General features: G+C 43.6%; 1 protein-coding gene across 8 annotated transcripts in view; it reads right to left on the reverse strand.

Annotated features, from left to right (window-relative positions):
* Positions 1-9,949, reverse strand: part of MVB12B (multivesicular body subunit 12B) — a 290,946-nt gene extending 280,997 nt beyond the window's left edge. For 5 of the 8 annotated variants that reach the window (XM_020967630.2, XM_078150121.1, XM_078150122.1 and 2 more), the window contains exon 1: positions 8,861-9,033. In XM_020967630.2, coding sequence (XP_020823289.1) covers positions 8,861-8,941 — 81 coding nt within the window. In that variant the 5' untranslated portion in view covers positions 8,942-9,033. Of the gene's footprint in view, positions 1-8,860; positions 9,036-9,623 lie in introns of those variants that run through there. The other 3 variants (XM_078150118.1, XM_078150116.1, XM_078150119.1) reach the window with 3 other exon arrangements.
* Between the last annotated feature and the right edge of the window lie 7,299 nt (positions 9,950-17,248).

Here is a 17,248-nt window from a genome sequence, read left to right on the forward strand (position 1 = left end):
ATATTGGGCAAACCATAATCCATTATAGACACAAAAATGTCAGAACTAAAAAGGACCTTAGAATACAGAGCCAGGGGTGGGGAACCTTCAGCCTCAAGGCCACATGTGGCCCTCTATGTCCTCAAGGGCTGCCCTTTGACTGAATCCACACCTGAATAGAACACAAATGTCAGCATTGCAAGGAAACTTAGAACAAAGAAAGCAGGAGCTGGGGAAAGCTTTAGCAATCATCCAACACAACCTGGTCTAGACTAGTGCCAAAATGATGATGCATTTAATGGCAGGGTGTAGTAGCAGCTTGAAAAGGGGCATTACTAAGCTTAGAGCTCATTATTTCAATTATTAAAATATTTATTTACTCATAGAACAACTTAATTTCTTTTCGAAGCCTGGGGCCTGGCCTTTTTAAAATGTAAAGTCCTCAAGGGCAAAGAAAATGTTTTTTGCACATTCTACTCTGTGGCAGGTCAGCTTTTAACATCAACAACAACACCATATAAGGATGGTGATAATCTTCTTACCCCCTTAAGCAAACCTCCACTTTCAATTCAGGAGAATTCTAAAGAAAAAGACTTCTAAGGGTAAAGGTGAGGGGGGTATTTGTCTAGTACTGAAACATAGAGTTATAGTATTAGAGAGAACGCCAGGAGACCTGGAGGTGGAGGTACCTACTCTGCTACTAACATGCTGCATGACTTTAGCAAGCCACTTCCCTTTTTCTCTGGGTCTCTAGAACCTCTTAGATCAAACAAAAATGCCGAGTTAAATGATAGGTAAGATGTCTCCCAATTCTGACGATCTGTAATTCTAAGATTTATCTTCCCTTATCTATATTTCCCTGATAAGCATGTCCCTTTTTCTCTGATGTGGTTCCTGAGCAAGAAACTGAGTTGTTTACTGAGCAACTTGGTAATTTCGTAAGAAACCGATTTCAAAGACTTGTTCTTTCTGACCTGAAGGGGAAAATAAATGTCCTTCAAACTTTAAAAGTCCCACTGAAGAGAAGAATGGAACTTGTGGGGCTGAGTCTGAGAGGTGAGGGTGGGGGTCCAGTCATTACTGGGATGAAACAGGAGTTAAAAAGTCTACCTGGCAGGTTTTTAAAATAAAGTTTGGGAGAGGAAACAGAGATTCTCATTTTGGACTGAAACAGAACAGAATGTCTGAGCATGGGGTTCAAACATTCTGCAGCTCAGAAAGATGTCTGTGGGACAAAGAATTCAACCTGGGAGAACTCTTAGCTAGATGAGCAAAGTAGAGATGGTAAGGTATAGTGGAAATAATGTCAAATCTAATGTCAGAGGACGCTAGGTTCAATCAATCAACTACCATTTATTAATCAGCTACCACGTGCCTGTGCCTTGTATCGTGCTATGGGGGTGGGGGTGGGAAAGAGATACAAAGACCCCCAAAAAAACCCCTTTCCACAAGGAACTTGAGGATCAGTCAAGGGGAAACAATATGTACATATACAGGCATATTCAAAATAAATACACCACAATTTGGAGAGGGGTAGTTGGAAAAGGCTTTGAATAGAACATAGGCTTCTAAATGGTAGCAGTAAGGCGACAGAGTATTCTAGGCAAGCTCAGCGGAGGCCAAGTCATTAAAGGCTTTAAAAGCCCAAACAAGGAACTTTGATTTTATCCTAGAGGCAATAGGAGGCCCTAGAAATGACTTAACAAAAGAGTGTGATAGCCAGATCTCCACTCAAGGAAAATCACTTTGGCGACAGAAGTGGGAAGAGACTTGAAGAGGAGAGACCAATCAGGAGGCCCCTACGATAGTGCAGGTACCAAGTGAGATGGTGGCTTTGAGTAGGAGAAGGAGTCAGATGAGAGAGATGTTGTGGAGTTCTGTAGAAACAAGATCTGGCTACTAAGAAGCCACGCTTCGGAAAATACTGTGGCCAAAAAACTGGTGAGCCTCTTGACATCTCGCCAGACAAGGCCCTAGGATAACTTATACACATGCTCTTGTCACCAGCTTTTCCATCTTGGCAGTACCTGACAAAAGTGTGTCCTCCAAGGGAACAGAGCCTTTGAGAGCCCAGGATTGTTTCTGTTACAGTGAAGCATCAGGGAGGAAGTCAAAGGGACTATAAACAAATTTCCCAGATTAATCTCTTGAGGGTTCAGATAAGGTAAGAGATAAAGGGTAGGGTTCTAGTAACCACAAACATGTTACTGTGGTGGCCTTTAGAGACAGTTCAAATAGGAGAGAACAAAAGAACATGTTTGGGAACTTATCGGGTAGTGTTAATTCCTTGTTGTAAGTTGGAACTAGGTTCCTCACAAAAGTCTGATAAGTGGAGTTCATCTGTAAAGTGCTGGGCTCAATGCCCACTGGCTTCTCATATCTCAGCATCTAGGCAGAAGTGTGTGAGTGAGCCAAACAGATGCCCAGTGAATGCCACCAACAAAGGATGCCATGTCACTGACACCTGGCAGTAGCTCCGTTTCTCAGACAGCTGAGAAAAGGATCAGATGCTTAACCTGCTGTAAACAGACCAGAGGAGATGAGGAATCCCTGTTGCAAATACTGCTTCCTGGAGGCTAAGGGATACTAGTGGAGCCTGCAAATCTTGGCCTTAGTGACTCCTGAGATAATACAGCTTAAAGGAGGGACAGGTCCTATAGGAAATGCCCTTTCAAAACTACCTCTAACCCTCAGAGAAGCAGCAAGCACAGTCAAGGCAAACAAACAGAAAGTCAGTCTAATCAAATAGCTAAGGTTTACTCAAATCAAAGAGAATCCCAGGATCTCAGAACTGGAAAGGGTCTCAGAGACCATCGAGCCAACCTGTACCTGACCAAAAATTTCCTCTACAGGAAGGGTTCTTAGGCTGGAGTCTGTAAATCTGTTTTTTTGTTTGTTTTATATTTTTATAACTGAATTTCATTGTAATCCTAATTATTTTATTTATTTTATGAAAGCATTATTTAGAGAAGGGGGTCCATTGGCCCCACCAGATTGCCAAAGGGATTTAGCACACAAAAAGGTTATTATAATTATTGTTACCAATAATTATAGCTTATTGTTTGTATTGCATTTTAAGAATATCTCATTTTAGCCTCACAACACTGGGAGTTAGGTGTTATTATTATTCCCCTTTTACAGATGTGGAAACTGAAGCTGAAAGCAATTAAATGACTTGCCCAACATCACACAGCTAGTAAGTTTCTGAGGCTACTCTACAGTGTCTCCAAGAAATGCTCATCCAGCTATTGCTGAAATACCTCTAGTGACAGGCACCTGGCTACATCCCATAACAGATTTTCCACTTTTGGGACAGCTCTAATGTAAGAAAATTCTTTCTTACATTAAGCTCAAATCTGTCCCCTCTGTAATTTCTATCCATTACTTCTAGTTTTGTCCTTTACACCAGTGGTGTCAAACTCAAATAGAAACAAATACATAATAAGCATATTGACTTTAAAAAAGCACAAATTAACATCATCTATGTTGTATTATATTTTTAATTATGTTGTTAAAGAACATCTCTCAATTACATTTTAATCTAGTTCAAGTTAAGAAAATCAAGTCAAAACTTCCTTCCACTAGGACAGCCCTCCACCAGGGTATAATGAAAAGAGTCCTGTACTTGGACTCAGGAGATGGAGGTTCAAATCCAGGCTCCGTCACTTACTAGCTACAGGACCATCAGCTTCACCTCTTTCCTTCACTGCATCTATTTCCCCCTCTATAAAATGGGGAGGGAGAACTAGATGATCTTAAAGATCTCTTCCAGTTTTAAATCCCATGATCCTACTTAAAGAAAAAGATCACGCCTTTTTAAGTTTTCTTTCCTCCAAGTTAAACATATACCCACTCCCTTCAACTGATCCCTGTTAAGCAGACAGCTAAGATTCTGGATCTAAATCTTCTGCAAATACCTCTCACCACAGAGGCTGTCAACCACCAAAAAGCAGAGGACAGTCTGCTCACTGAACTGCAGCCACAATAATAGCCATTTAAATAAAATACAACCCACTCGGACCACCTGCATTCCATGTAGTCACTCATTCATTATCTTTATCATCATAATCACACCTGCAAAATTTCCCATGCTTAGTTCCAGCTCCACGGTTAGCTTCCCCCGTGTAAAAAGAAAGCCATTGTTTAGTTCCTGAAGTACCAATTTCAGGTGGCTAAAACTGTCCGCAAAGTTCCTGCAGAACCTTACAGTCTCATGAATCCTATTTCCTCAGCTGGCTTCCAAAGCACCCTGTATTTTACACAATGAATAGCAGTTCTGTAAGAAAAATGCCAGTGCTAATGGTATTTTCCCCCTCTTAAATGTTAAGTATGAAATTAAATATAAAAAACTTATTACCTAGAATATTTTTCAAATTAATGCCCTCTCTTTTGCTCCAATTTTTCTGATCCCCAATATTTAGGTCCTCAACCCCAGAGAGTATTTCCATTCATATACTTCAAGTCTAAGTGTCCTTTAAGTGAAAAAGCATAGACAAAGCCACAGTAAACTCTTGGTGATAACTTATAGAAGCTTCTAGGGAGAAAGGACTTCAGCAATATCTTATCTAATCAGTAATCCTTGTGACATCTCTTATAAATTGGCAACCAGCCTACACAGAAAGAGCGTAAGTGATGGATGGCAGGGCACTCTTGCCTCCAAAGCAGGCTATTCTACTTTGAGTCAGCTCTAATTATTAGGAAGTCTTTTGTTATGATCAGCTAACTCTACAACTTCCACCCATGGCTCTTTCTTCTGTTCTTTGGAGCCAAGGAGAAAGGAAATCTCTTCTACATCACAACCCTTTAAGTACTAAAAGGAATCCCTAAGTGTGCTGTTCTCCAAACTAAATTGACCTTTCTGTAACAGTGTTTGGTCCTGTCATCACTCTGTTTTCTGTCCTCCAGACTTCTGGTTTATAAATATCCTTCTGAAAGTGCTGTACCCCAAATTCACTCCTAAACTTCCTCCTCCAAATTTCACTTTCTGTTGAAAAAAAAAATTCACCATTCTTCCAGTCATCCAGATTCAAAATCTTGAAGTCGTCCTTGACCCTTCCTTCAATCCCTCTAATCAGCGGTTCAGATCCAACCTCACATCTGTCCCCTTCTCTCCATTCACACAGCTACCATCCCAGTTCAAGCCACTGATCCTCTCTTGCCCTGACTACTTGCATTAAGATTATTTGGTCTTCCCTCTCTAGTTCTCGCTTCACACTGCTACCAAAATCATCTGGCTTACTTCCCCAACTCTAGGAGACATTATATACAAAAGACATTGAGAATATCAAGATGAATTCAATTTAGTTGTTAAATGCAGCAAGTATTTATTAAATGCCTATTATATGTCAGGCACTGTATTAGGCAGGGTGGTACAAAGACAAAAATGATAGTCTCTAAAATCAAGGAATTACATTTACATACCTAGATAAGTAAATATAACATATACACAAAGTAAATACAAAATTATTTCTGGAATAGAAATCCAGAAAGACCAGGTTCTACACTTAAAGGCAATGGAAATTCCAAGAGGTAAAGGCAAGAAGGGAGAACACCCCGGGTATGAGGGAACAACTTGACTCTGAAAGCATATAGACTAGAGATGGATTGATGGAATGTCCGACATGGGGGAATCTGGCTGGGATGTAGAATGGAAGGGGAAGTTAAATACAAGAGAGGCTAAAAACACAATATAATAAGTGAGAATAAAATGATCACATACAAAGTCAGAGGCAGGAGAGGTAAATGTCACCTGTAAGGGGTGGTACAGAAGTTGAATCAAGTAAGGCACCAGAGAGGAGGTGGTATCTAAGCCAAGCCTTTTACATGGAGGATCTGGACAAGTGGAGTTGTGGATGGCATCAGTTCCAGATATGAGGGACATATACAATTTTTATACAAAAGCACAGAGATAAGAGGGAGGAGAAAAAGATCAAAAAAATTGTAGATTGGCTGGAATATTGTTTGTCCTTCAGGTGATTCTTGACTTGCTCATGAACTGGATTTAAGTGAGGCAGAGTTGCACAAAGTCATCAGCCTCACTCTCTGCCAGAGTCATCAAAATCTAGGGGTGAGACAAAAAGTCAGGGAGACTGACGATGGCATAGAATTCATTGGATGACCTTGGCCTCTTTGATACTTGACCAAGCTCCACTTGCTCCACAGCACCTGCTTCAGCTGCCTTAATGGCCTTTGGAACAAATTGGTACCCCCCTAATTTATTGATATATTATGTAATTTATATTAATATAAATATATTAATAAACCCCTCATCTGCCCATTCCACCAGAGGAAGTCTTCACATGCTTGGGGTAGACATCTCCCTAACTCCTATGAGGCCCATCAGTTATTCTCAATCTGGTTTAGCCTGTCTATCAAGACAGTTTTACTGGGGTATGGCAACTGCACACGCTACAGCTTCTTGGAGCCAGAGGTGAGAGTTGGGTGAAAAGGTGGATGCCAAAGATGAATGAGCAGTCTTGAAAAGGGGCCAACAAGCTCTGAACACCTCTGTATGCAGACACATTGTGTGAGATAAAGCTGGAAGGGAATTTGAAGCCACTGGGGGGAGGCACCTTGAATGCCAGGGAGAGGAGTGTATAGTTTATCCTCTAGTCATGGAAAAGTCAAAGTTTTTGAACAGGAAAGTGACAAGATCAGACTTCCGAATTAAGATTGCTTTAACAGTGGCAAAAGAGAAGGGCTGAAAAGCAAAACATTGGAGTCAAGGGGATAAGCAGCAACAGTGTTGTCTTGGTACACATCATTCCCTATCCCTGGAAGGCTCTCCTTCTACTGGTTGAAATCCTACTCATCCTTCAATGCCCTACACAAATACCACCTCCTCCACAAAGCCTTCCCAACTCTCTTTTTCCTCCCTGCTCCTCTTGAAAATTCTTTCCTTTCACAAATCTTGAATAGTTTAGAATCATGTGTTTTAGATATGGGAAGGACGCTAGAAACTATCTAGTCTAACTCACTCAATTTTCAGTTGAGGAATGTTAAGACCAGAGACATAAAGCTACTTGTTCAATGTCCCACAGATGGTAACTGGCAGAGCTGGAGTTTGAACCCAGATCTTCTGACTTCAAATGCAGTAATCTTTCCACTCACTACCAATGGAGGTACCACCTTTCAAAGTCAAGTCCTCTGCCTAGAACTGGGGATAAAATGGAAAAAACACCCAAGTCCCTGTTGTCAAGGAGTTTAAAATCTCAGATGTTAATCATCCCATTCTATATTTGTTCATGTATAAGAGAGAGTAAGATCCTTGAGGTCAGGAATTCTCTGACTTTTGCATTTGTATCCCCATTGCCAAGCATGGTGTCTAGTGCCTAGTGTGGGTGTTCATTAAGTGATGGTTGATATAAACCCTCCACTGGACTGGATTTTCCAGAGATCATTTCCTGTCTTTCAATTTCTCTTAGCACTGAACACTATGTGCTTCTGCACACAGTAATAATAATAGCTCACATTTTTATAGCATCTTCAGGTTTGCAAAACACTGTAGAAATACTGTCTCATTTTATTGTCACAAGAACAGGTGCTGTTATTAACTTCACTTTACAGATGAGGAAACTGAGGCACATAGGGTTCCATGCCTTGTCCAGGCTAAAAGAGTTAGTAAGTATTTGAGGCCATGTTTGAATTTAGGTCTTGACTCTAGGTCCGGTGCTCTATCCACTGCACCACCCAGCTACCCAGAATTTAATAAATTACTACTGTTGGAAAGAAAGAATAAAAGCGAGATGCCAGATGCAAAATGAGCATTGTTAGAGAGGATATCTTGGAGTTCATAAGAGCTAAAGAGGATATCCCTGCACAGAAGAAAAGTGGAATGCAAAGTGAAGTAATTTGGGGCTTGGCAAAACACCAAGAAATACACTCCATGATTTCCGGTTACCCTAAGAGAAGATGTCACTAGAATACTTTAACTAACCTTCCAAGCACATTGAGTTTTTCAGTTACTGTAGATTTCTACAGAGCTTATCTCTTAACATTTCTAACGGGTTTCTGGTGCTGCTGATAAGATTTTCTAGCACAGTTAAAATGAGATGAGATCCAGCCAGCTGTCTAGAAACATACAGCAAGATTATCTTTAGAAGAAACCACCAGAGACAAAGGCCCCAGAGAGGGAGCTGTCCTGCAGTCTTGCAGAAATCATCTGAATGGAACCTTGAATTATGGGGAGATGGCCATTATATATCCTCTTAGCCTTCTACTCTATTGTGAATGAAATGCAAAATTCAAGGGTGGAGGTAGGAAGTGGTAATATACTTTAATGAGAAAAAAAAAGGTTATTGTTCTAAGAAAGCACGTGTGTCTGTCATCCAGGGGCAGACTAAATGACCACTGTACAGATGCTCCTCTCAAAAAGCCCAACCCCAAGGCATGATGCCCAGTCTCTCCTTGGACCCTGGCTCCCTGGTGCATGGCCTGGCAGTCCGCCCCGTCTTCTCGGATCCCTGATACCAAGCTCAGCTGCGGTCCTTTCGGCCCCAGCTCCAGCCCCCACCCCCTGATATGCGCTCCTAGCACGGCTCTTGGGGCACCTTGGCGTTAACCACATCCCCTCCACCCCCACCCCACCCCGCCCCAACAGGCCTGAGGGATGGAGTGGGGGGTGGGGGGAGACCCGGCCTGGAAGGGGGGGGCACGCGGCTCCCCGCCGGGGTCAGGCGGGCCCTAGCCGGGGGGGGGTGCCATCCCCCCGCCCCGGGAGCCGGGCAGTGCGGGCCACGAAGCGCCACCCCCGGGCCAGGCCTCGCTGGAGCCCGGTCCGCAGGCCCCCGCCGCCGCCTCTGCTCCTGCGGCCGGGCCCTCCCCTCCTCCCCCGCCGGCCGGCCGGGCCTCGGAGCCCGCGCGCCCCGGGCCCGCACTTAACTGTTCCCCGCTGAGGCGGCGGCGGCTGCGAAGGCGGCGGCGGCGAGTCTCGGCTCCGTCTCACGCAGAAGCAGCTTCTCATCGCCCGGGCGGGGCCGGGCCGGGCCGGGGCGGCGGAGCCTGCTCACCGCGGGGCGCAGCGGCTGCGGCGGCCGCAGGAGGAGGAGCAGCGGCGGCGGGGGCCGGGCCCCGGCGGAGGCGGCGGCGGAGGCTCGGCGGGCTCCCGGCCGCCCCGGCTCTGACACATGCTCCGGGGGAGGCGCCGGCGCCGGGGCTCGAGCGGGCGGGAGGAGGGACCGAAGCGGGGAGCGGGAGCCCCCTGCGTCCGGAGCCCGCCCCGCCGCCCCCGCGCTGCCGCCGCTGCCGGGCCGGGGACCGCCGCAGCCGGCCAGCAGCGACGACCGAGGCCGGGCCGGCAGCGGCCTCCGTCCGCCCGCTATCCCGCCCAGCCCCGGGAGGGACCGGAGCGGGGACGGCGACGCGGGGGAGGCCGGGGCTGGGGTCAGGGAGGCGGCGAGGCCTGAGGCCGGGGCTGTGCGAGGCGCCCGTGCTCACCCTGGGGTGCAAGAAATCAAGACTGGGGCCAAGCGGGGAGCCGGCCCGGCCTACGGGCAGGACAGACGGGCTGCGTGGAGGAGGAAACACAGCCCGGAGGCCGCGGGGCGCCCCCAGCTCCTCCACCCCCCGCGACCTGCCGACGGCACGTGGCCCTGGGGCCACATTCCATTTGCACTTGAACCTGTGCCTTAACCATCAATACCCACCTTAAGGCCAGCCTCAGTGCAGAGAGGGAGTGGGCCTGCCCGAGGATCCGAGGGGGACTCCCGCTGTGGGCAATCCAGGAGTTAACCGGGCTACGAAGAGAGCCAACTGCAGGAGAGGAAGTGGGGTCACATTGTCATCCACTCCAGACTCTTTGGAAACATTGGGTCTGTTCCCAAGAAAAGGGGGTACCAGGCAGAATTGGCACAGCCGCAGGGAATGCGGTGCGTGTGCGTGTGTGTGTGTGTGTGTGTGTGTGTGTGTATTCACACAATTGTGTGTATTCAAGAATGCACTTCAAGCAAACCCGTGGTGAGGACCTGGGAGACCAATCCCACAAACTTGCGTTTGTTCTCTTAGACAAGTAAGAGTGAAGTAGACGTGGAGAGGCCGGTGGGGAGGACTGGGCTCACTGTGCCCCACTAACCTCTCCCACACGGCCTTGTGAAGCTCTGCAAACTTCCCACCTTTCATCACAAACCCTCTCGTTTTGTGAAGTGGGGCCCAAACTCGCCAATCCCTTAATTTTCTAAATGTGCTTTCTTTGCCTTCACTGCTGACTGTTAATGACTCTCTTGATTATGTACATTCTTATTATTGAACATATTCTCTCCTCTCGGAAGTATGGTGTAATGGAAAAGATGCTGGATTCGAGTCAAGATCAGGGTGTAAAGAAATGTGATGTAAAAACAAACAAGAGAGACTTTCCTGATCTTACTAGTTATCTTGCCCTTCCTTCAAATAGCTTTTATTTCTGGGGGAGAGAGGGAGAGATGCCCCAGTAGGAAAAGGGAGTTTTTCATTTTGTCTTTATATCTCCAGAAACTGGCAAGTGCCTTACATGTAGTAGGTGGTTAAATGATTATTGAATTAAACTGTCAAATAATTGGGTTCAGGCTCTAACTCTGCTACTTAGTATGTGTGGACAAGATACTTTGCCTCCCTGAAATTTAATTCCGCATCTGTTAAAAAAAAAAAGTGGGGGGATTGGACTAGATAATTCCTGAAGTCCTTTCCAGTGTGTATTTTAACATTATTTTGTTGTAAGGTGCTTTCAAGCTCTAACATACTAATGAGACTGGATTAAGTCTGTCTTCAGTGAGCTACCAGTAAGAATGTCATTAGGGATGGCCCTTCCCAAATCAGAATTTTTGAGGTGATTTTATTCTGTGAAGCCAGGTTACACTGGCAATGCTGTGGCTATAGAAGATATTGGATTAATAAATATGCCCAATATGTCTGTGAACATAAATAAACATGTTCAATGTATCTGCAAAAGGAAATGTGGTTTCCTTTCTAAAGCAGTTTCTTTTGGTAAAAGTTCAAAATACCTGTTTTTAGAAACAACAAAAAAGTGCCATAGAAAACAAGAAGCCATAAGCACCACAGTTCATACCTTAATTATACTGTGGCCACGACATTATTGTTCGCTATTAATTGTGAGCAGTTAAGAGGAACCTTCCTTCCTCCTCCCCCATAGGAGCAGTTACTTAAACTGACTTCTTAAGGCTGTGAATCACCAACATTATTATTTCTCCAGTCTGTTAAGGTTTTGACAAGTGCTTTGCTCACAACAGCCCTGTGAGGTAGGTGATGAAAGTCTGATGATGCCACTGATTTTTTTTTCAGAGTTGGGAGGGACCTCAGTGGCCAAGTAACCCAATCCTTATCTGAAGAAGAATCCTGTCGACAACATCCCTGGGAAGCCTTTTCTTAAAGACCTTAAATAAAGGTCTAACCCATTGCTTTCCTCCAGGGAGCTCATTTCACTTTTGGATAGCTCTCATTTTTAGAAAGTTTTTCCTTTAACATCAAGCCTAAATTTACCGATTTGCAAATTTCACCCAACTGTTCCTAGTTCTATCCTCTAGGATCAAAAAGAATAAATTGAGTTGATCACAGTAAAGTCTTTTCTGTAAGTTCAACATCCTCCATTCCTTCAACCAATCTTTACACAGCTATGAAATGGCAGAGTTAGAATTTGAATCCAGGACTAAAAAAAAAAAAACCTCAATCCAATGCTCTTTTCAATATAGCAGGCTGCAACTAAAAGACTTTGAGAACCACTGCTGTTGGCAAAGGGTGAACACATAAGGTTTTTGAAAACAACACACTCATGCCAGTGCTTTAGGAAGATAGTTCTGGCAGCCTGAGCCTGGTGGACTGGAGAAGAGAGCCTGGAAGGGGACCAGTTGGGATGTTAGTGCAGTAATTTAGACTATTTGTTTTCTTCTTCACTGCCTAGTGCAGTCTCTGATCACACCTTGTACTTAATCGGTACAAGAGCATGGTGTAATGAGAAAACTCATTGGTTACAAAGTCAAGAGACCTGAATTCAAACCCAGGCTCTGATAGATGACCACTTCCCCTTTTGGAATCTTGATTCTTCAATGCAAATTTAGCTATGTGACCACAGCAAGTCACTTAACCACCCTGAGGTTCCGTAAAATGAGAATAACCTTGCTGCTTACCTTACCACCTTACTACCAAGGATTGCTGAGAGGCCTTAAAGACAGATGGCACAACCAACAAGCACATATTCCATTCCCACTACAAACAAGGCACTGTGCTAGGCGCTGGGGGTACAGAGACAGAAAATGAAAGTCCTGGTCTCAAGGACCAACCTAACCAAGCTCAGAGATATTATCACCAGAAGGGTGGCCACCAAGTAACACTTTCCCCTCTTCTGGTCGCAATACATTCCAGCCTTCCTTTCTCCACAGTTGCCAATGCCCTCCCTACCTCCTTGGAAATTACACTGTATTTACTTTTTGCATATTTTGGTCTCATTTATCTGTTTATTTGTCCCTTATCTTCTTCCCTCCTTTGCTGGCCATGAGAAAACTCCTATAGAGCAGGAACTGTTTCAGGTTTTTAAATCTTTTTATCCCCAGTGCTTAGCACAGTTTCTAGCACATGGCAAGGCACTCAAATGTTGAATGAATGAATACCAGCACTCCAGCATGAAGGGGGTGTGATCTGGCTAGATGGCCCTACACTGTTAAAAAAATCTTGTATTAAAATGATGGCAAACATAATATCTGACTGGTTTTTAAATATTATTTTTCAGATCAATTTTACTCTTAATATAACAATTTTACAAATAATGTATCTTTGGGAGCAATATTGAATGTGAGAGCTCACCTTCTGAGCCGATTCACAACAGTTTTCATTTTCCCCTTGGCTTACATAAAGCCAATATTTGAGGGAATTGTTTCAGTTCATATTTTCCCTTTTAGGATGTGAGAATTTTGTTTTTAAAGTCACTGTGGTTTTTTGTTGTTGATTTTTTTAAAAATGTACCTTTGTAATTTTGCCAAGGCCACGGAAATGTTTTTAATATCTTGGTAACAAGGCACACACAGTACGTTAAGACCCCTAGAAGTGAGCCCAGATTGCACCATGTGTGCTATGTTCTCTTTCTCTTTTTTAAAGCAGTTCCATGGTTCTGGCAAAAATGCAAATGTACATTTAAAAACAAACAGAGCCAATTTGTGTTTCTTGTGTTCAGGGAATTTGGAAATGAAACCATGGATATTTATTTTGTCATCAGATTCTTTGTTGGGAACACCTTTCCATTCTTATAACTTCAAATTTACAAATTTGACTCAGTCAGTTATAAAAAGCATAAAAACAGCTTGATATAAATTTTTTTTAACTTGGAATGTAAATAGACCCTACATTATAGGGGAAGGATTCTTGGGTTTAGAATTCCTGGCTCTGATATTTACTGCCTGTGTTACTTATTAAATAGTCCCTACTCTATGCCAGGCTAGTATGCTAAGCACATTACAAATATCTCAGTTCTCACAGCCTTCTGAAGCATTATTCTTTATTATTCCCATTTGATTTGAGGAAACTGAGGCAACTATGTTAAGTGACTTGCCCAGGATCATACATCTGGTGAGTATCTGAGGCCAGATTTGAATTCTGGTCTTCCTGACACCAGACCCAGTGCTCTACCCACTGGGCCACCCAGCTGCCTACCTGTATAACTTTGAATAAGTCATGTCACAACCTCTTAGGGTCTGTTTCTTCTAAGAATTTTTTTTTTTAATTTTTAGGCCAGTTGGGGTTAAGTGACTTGCCCAGAGTCACACAGCCAGTAAGTGGTCTGTTTCTTCTACATGGCATATTTGTTTAGCACAGGGGTGGGGAAGCTGCCACCTTGAGGCCACATGTGGCCTTCTAGATCCTTGAATGCAGCTTTTTGACTGAGTCCAAGTTTTACAGAACAAATCCTTTTATTAAAGTGATTTGTTGGGTGAAATTTGATTTCAGTTAAAGGGCTGCACATGTGGCCTTGAGGCTGAAGGTGCTTCCACACCTAGTTTAGTAGATAGAGTTTTAGACTTAGAATCAGGAATATATGTGTTCAAATCCCACCTCACACACTAGCTATGTGGCTGGCAAGTCACTTGTCCTCAGTTTCTTCATCTCTAAAATAGGGAGAAGAATAAATGTGACCCCTCATGGGGTTATTGTGAAGAGCTAATGAGACACCCTGAGTAAAAAGCTTTGCAAACTTCAGAGGGCTACATAAACATCATTAAAATGAGAAGGTTGGACTAGGTACCCTCCAAGCTAACCTTCTAGCTCTCCACTTGAGATCCTAACAGATGCCTATTATTTTACATGCACAAAACAGCAATCAGCTGTTTGTTAAAGGTCAGTAGAGCTGGAGAGGAACTTAGCAATCATTTGGTCCATCCTCTTATTTTACAAATGAAAAAATAGGAGCCAGAAAAGGAAAGGTACTAGGCCCAAGGTCATACACCTAGTACCAACACTCAAACCCAGGTCTTCTGCACTCAAGTTCAGCATTCTTTCTACTATAAAGAAGTTATATCTCATTAGACGAGGGGCAGCTAGGTGGTGCAGTGGATAGCGCATCAGCCCTGGATTCAGAATGGACCTGAGTTCAAATCCGGCCTCAGACACATAACACTTACTAGCTGCGTGACCCTGGGCAAGTCACTTAACCCCATTGCCTAGCTTAAATAAAAAAAAAAGAAAGAAATATATCTCATTAGATGAATTCAATGATTGAATCTTGAAATTAAAAGTCAATTTTCTGTCATGTGATCTATTCTGATCTAGCTTGTTGGTTGTCCTAGTCAGCTAAACTCAAAGCATTGGGTGAAATCAACACACGGAAAAGTAGTAGGTTTGTTCTAGGAACTTGTCTGTCATTGCCCACTTTTTGCTTGGTGGAACTTGAGAGAAATGAAGGAACATAGTTTGAAAAATTCTGCCTTACAGGATAATGTCCAAATTTTTTGGCCTGGAATTCAAGACCTTCTACAATCTGGTGTATGTGCCCATGGCCTGACAGGAGCTGCTGAATCAAAAAGAGACTTAGTGGGCACTTGCCCAAGGTCAGAGAAACATATCAATGCAAACCAGGGTATTGGTGGGAAGGGGACTTCAGTTTACCACAATTAAATGTAAAGGACAGAGGATGTGATTTTCCCGGTTGGTAGAATTACATGTGATGAGCCTTTGATGGGTTAAAAATGTTTAACACCCTATGATCTCTCTATGAGGTATAACCTCTGAGTGAAGAAGAGAACTTGATTAGCTGATCAAATTAGCCACACCCTGGAGGACTTTAAAATAGCTAAGCCCTAACCAAATTTCAGTATTTTAGGAATAGAAGAGATTGCAAGCAAGGCGTTGTCAGTGGTGTAGAAGGATATTTCTCTCTCTTCTCTTCCACTAGATATCAGCCATGTAGTTTAGAAGGGGAGCTACTGAATCAGTCAGAGACTCCACACCTAATAGGGAAAAAAGACAAACCAGATAGATATAATTACAGAGGAGCAGTTCCTGAGGGAGGAAGCAGCTTCAAGGGGGTGTGACCACTGGAACCAAAAAAGAAACCCAGACTACCAAGAAGAACAGACCCAGATGAATGTCTTCCCCACTCCCTTTACTATATGTTTCAGAAAGCAGCCATGGGTCATTTGAATAACTCCAGCCAGCTGTCCAAGGAAAAACATGGGGAAAAGAGACAATTAAGAGTGTAGGGATGTTACCCCAGAGTTCCTAGACCTGCCAGGAAGTGATGATGTAAGCAGTGCTGAGACAGAGAAACACAAACACCATAGGTACCCTTTTACAGATTTGGTGAGGAAGTCTTACTTGTAAAATATAAGTGAGGCAGTTCTTCCTTCAATCCTCTGAGAAGTCCCTTGCATATGAAGGCTATGGCCATAGGGAACAGTAAAGTCTTCAGGAAAATGTAGTCACCTTGATTCAGAGTACATTCTTAAACTATACACACATACCTAGAGTATTCTTCCACTTCAAACCAGTTTATAAAGAGCTGGTACCCTGGTTGAAGGGAACTAGTGTCATTGGCTTGGGGGGCATCAGATACTGAAGTTCACCAATCATTTGGGTGGAAGCAATAAGCCAGAGAAATGAGAAAATCTCCAAAAGTGTACTCAGGTCTTTCATACCATGATGGAACACCTCTACCACAAGCGTTAGAAAATTTTAGAATGGTACCAGATCAATCTAAAATTGCAATTGTGGGTAAGGGTCATGAATCCTCATTAAATTTCTCAAACAGAATCATCTGCCTGTCTAGTGGAGTATAACCTTTCAAGTGTTGTATTATCCACTACTTAAAGGTCCTGAGAGTTAACAGTCTGAGAAGAAAAGGGAAGCAGTGGACCTTGTAAACAATTCTTTTTCAGCATAGTACTTTTAACAATTCTGGTGGAGAAGGAAAGCGCAGTACTTTAAAACTGAGTGGTGCCTTTAACAAAACGGTTGACTTTTTGGTGCTACCTGCACCAGAGATTTCTGAATTTGGTTTCTGAATTTTATATGGATTCCTCCTGCTCTAAATATCTTCCTTATAATCAATCAGACTGCCTGCCCCAGCAGCAAGGTGTTCCAAGGAAAACTTGCTGTGGACGCCACTTAGCTTTTCCGTCTGTATTTGCTTTCCCTCCATTGAACCACCTCCTCATGCCCAGGTGGGGATTTCCCTTATCACTAGGGAATTGCTTAATCATTAGTACATATCATCCCTGCCCCTGGTAGGTTGTGACAGCTGGCACCAAAAACAGCTGAACAGTCTTATCTCACATTTCTTCCCTTACCCACATTCTCTGAACTCCAGCCAGACTGAACAATCCACCATCCCCTGAACCTGTTCTGGCCTTGGCTCAGCTATCCCCTCTGCTTAGAGTGGCTTCCCATCCCTACCTGAAATCCAACCTGTTCTTCAGTTCAATTGCCACCTCCTCTGTGTGAAGCCTTTTCTCAGCCTTCTAGGTGGAAATATTCTTTCTGCCCTTGACATTGTCTTAGGACTTGGAATATACCTCTCAATACGCTTAGCATGTTATTTTACTTTCTATTTTAATTATTTGTATATGCTTCTCATCTGTTCCTGTAAGAACTCATATTCATATGATACTTTCATGTTTTCAAAGTGTGTTTCTCACAACAGCCCCATGAGGTAAGTAGTGTAGAAGTATTCTGTCATTTCCACTTAGCAGATCAGGCTTTGGAGGCCCAGAGAAATGAAGTGACTGGCCATGGTCACACATTGAGTGTCAGAATCAGGATTGGAATTCGACTCTCACTACAAATCCAGAACTCTTTACAC

The sequence above is a fragment of the Phascolarctos cinereus genome, unplaced genomic scaffold (assembly GCF_003287225.1).
Source record: "Phascolarctos cinereus isolate Bilbo 61053 unplaced genomic scaffold, phaCin_HiC Scaffold_2;HRSCAF=192, whole genome shotgun sequence".
In the NCBI taxonomy this organism is placed as follows: Eukaryota; Metazoa; Chordata; class Mammalia; order Diprotodontia; family Phascolarctidae; genus Phascolarctos; species Phascolarctos cinereus.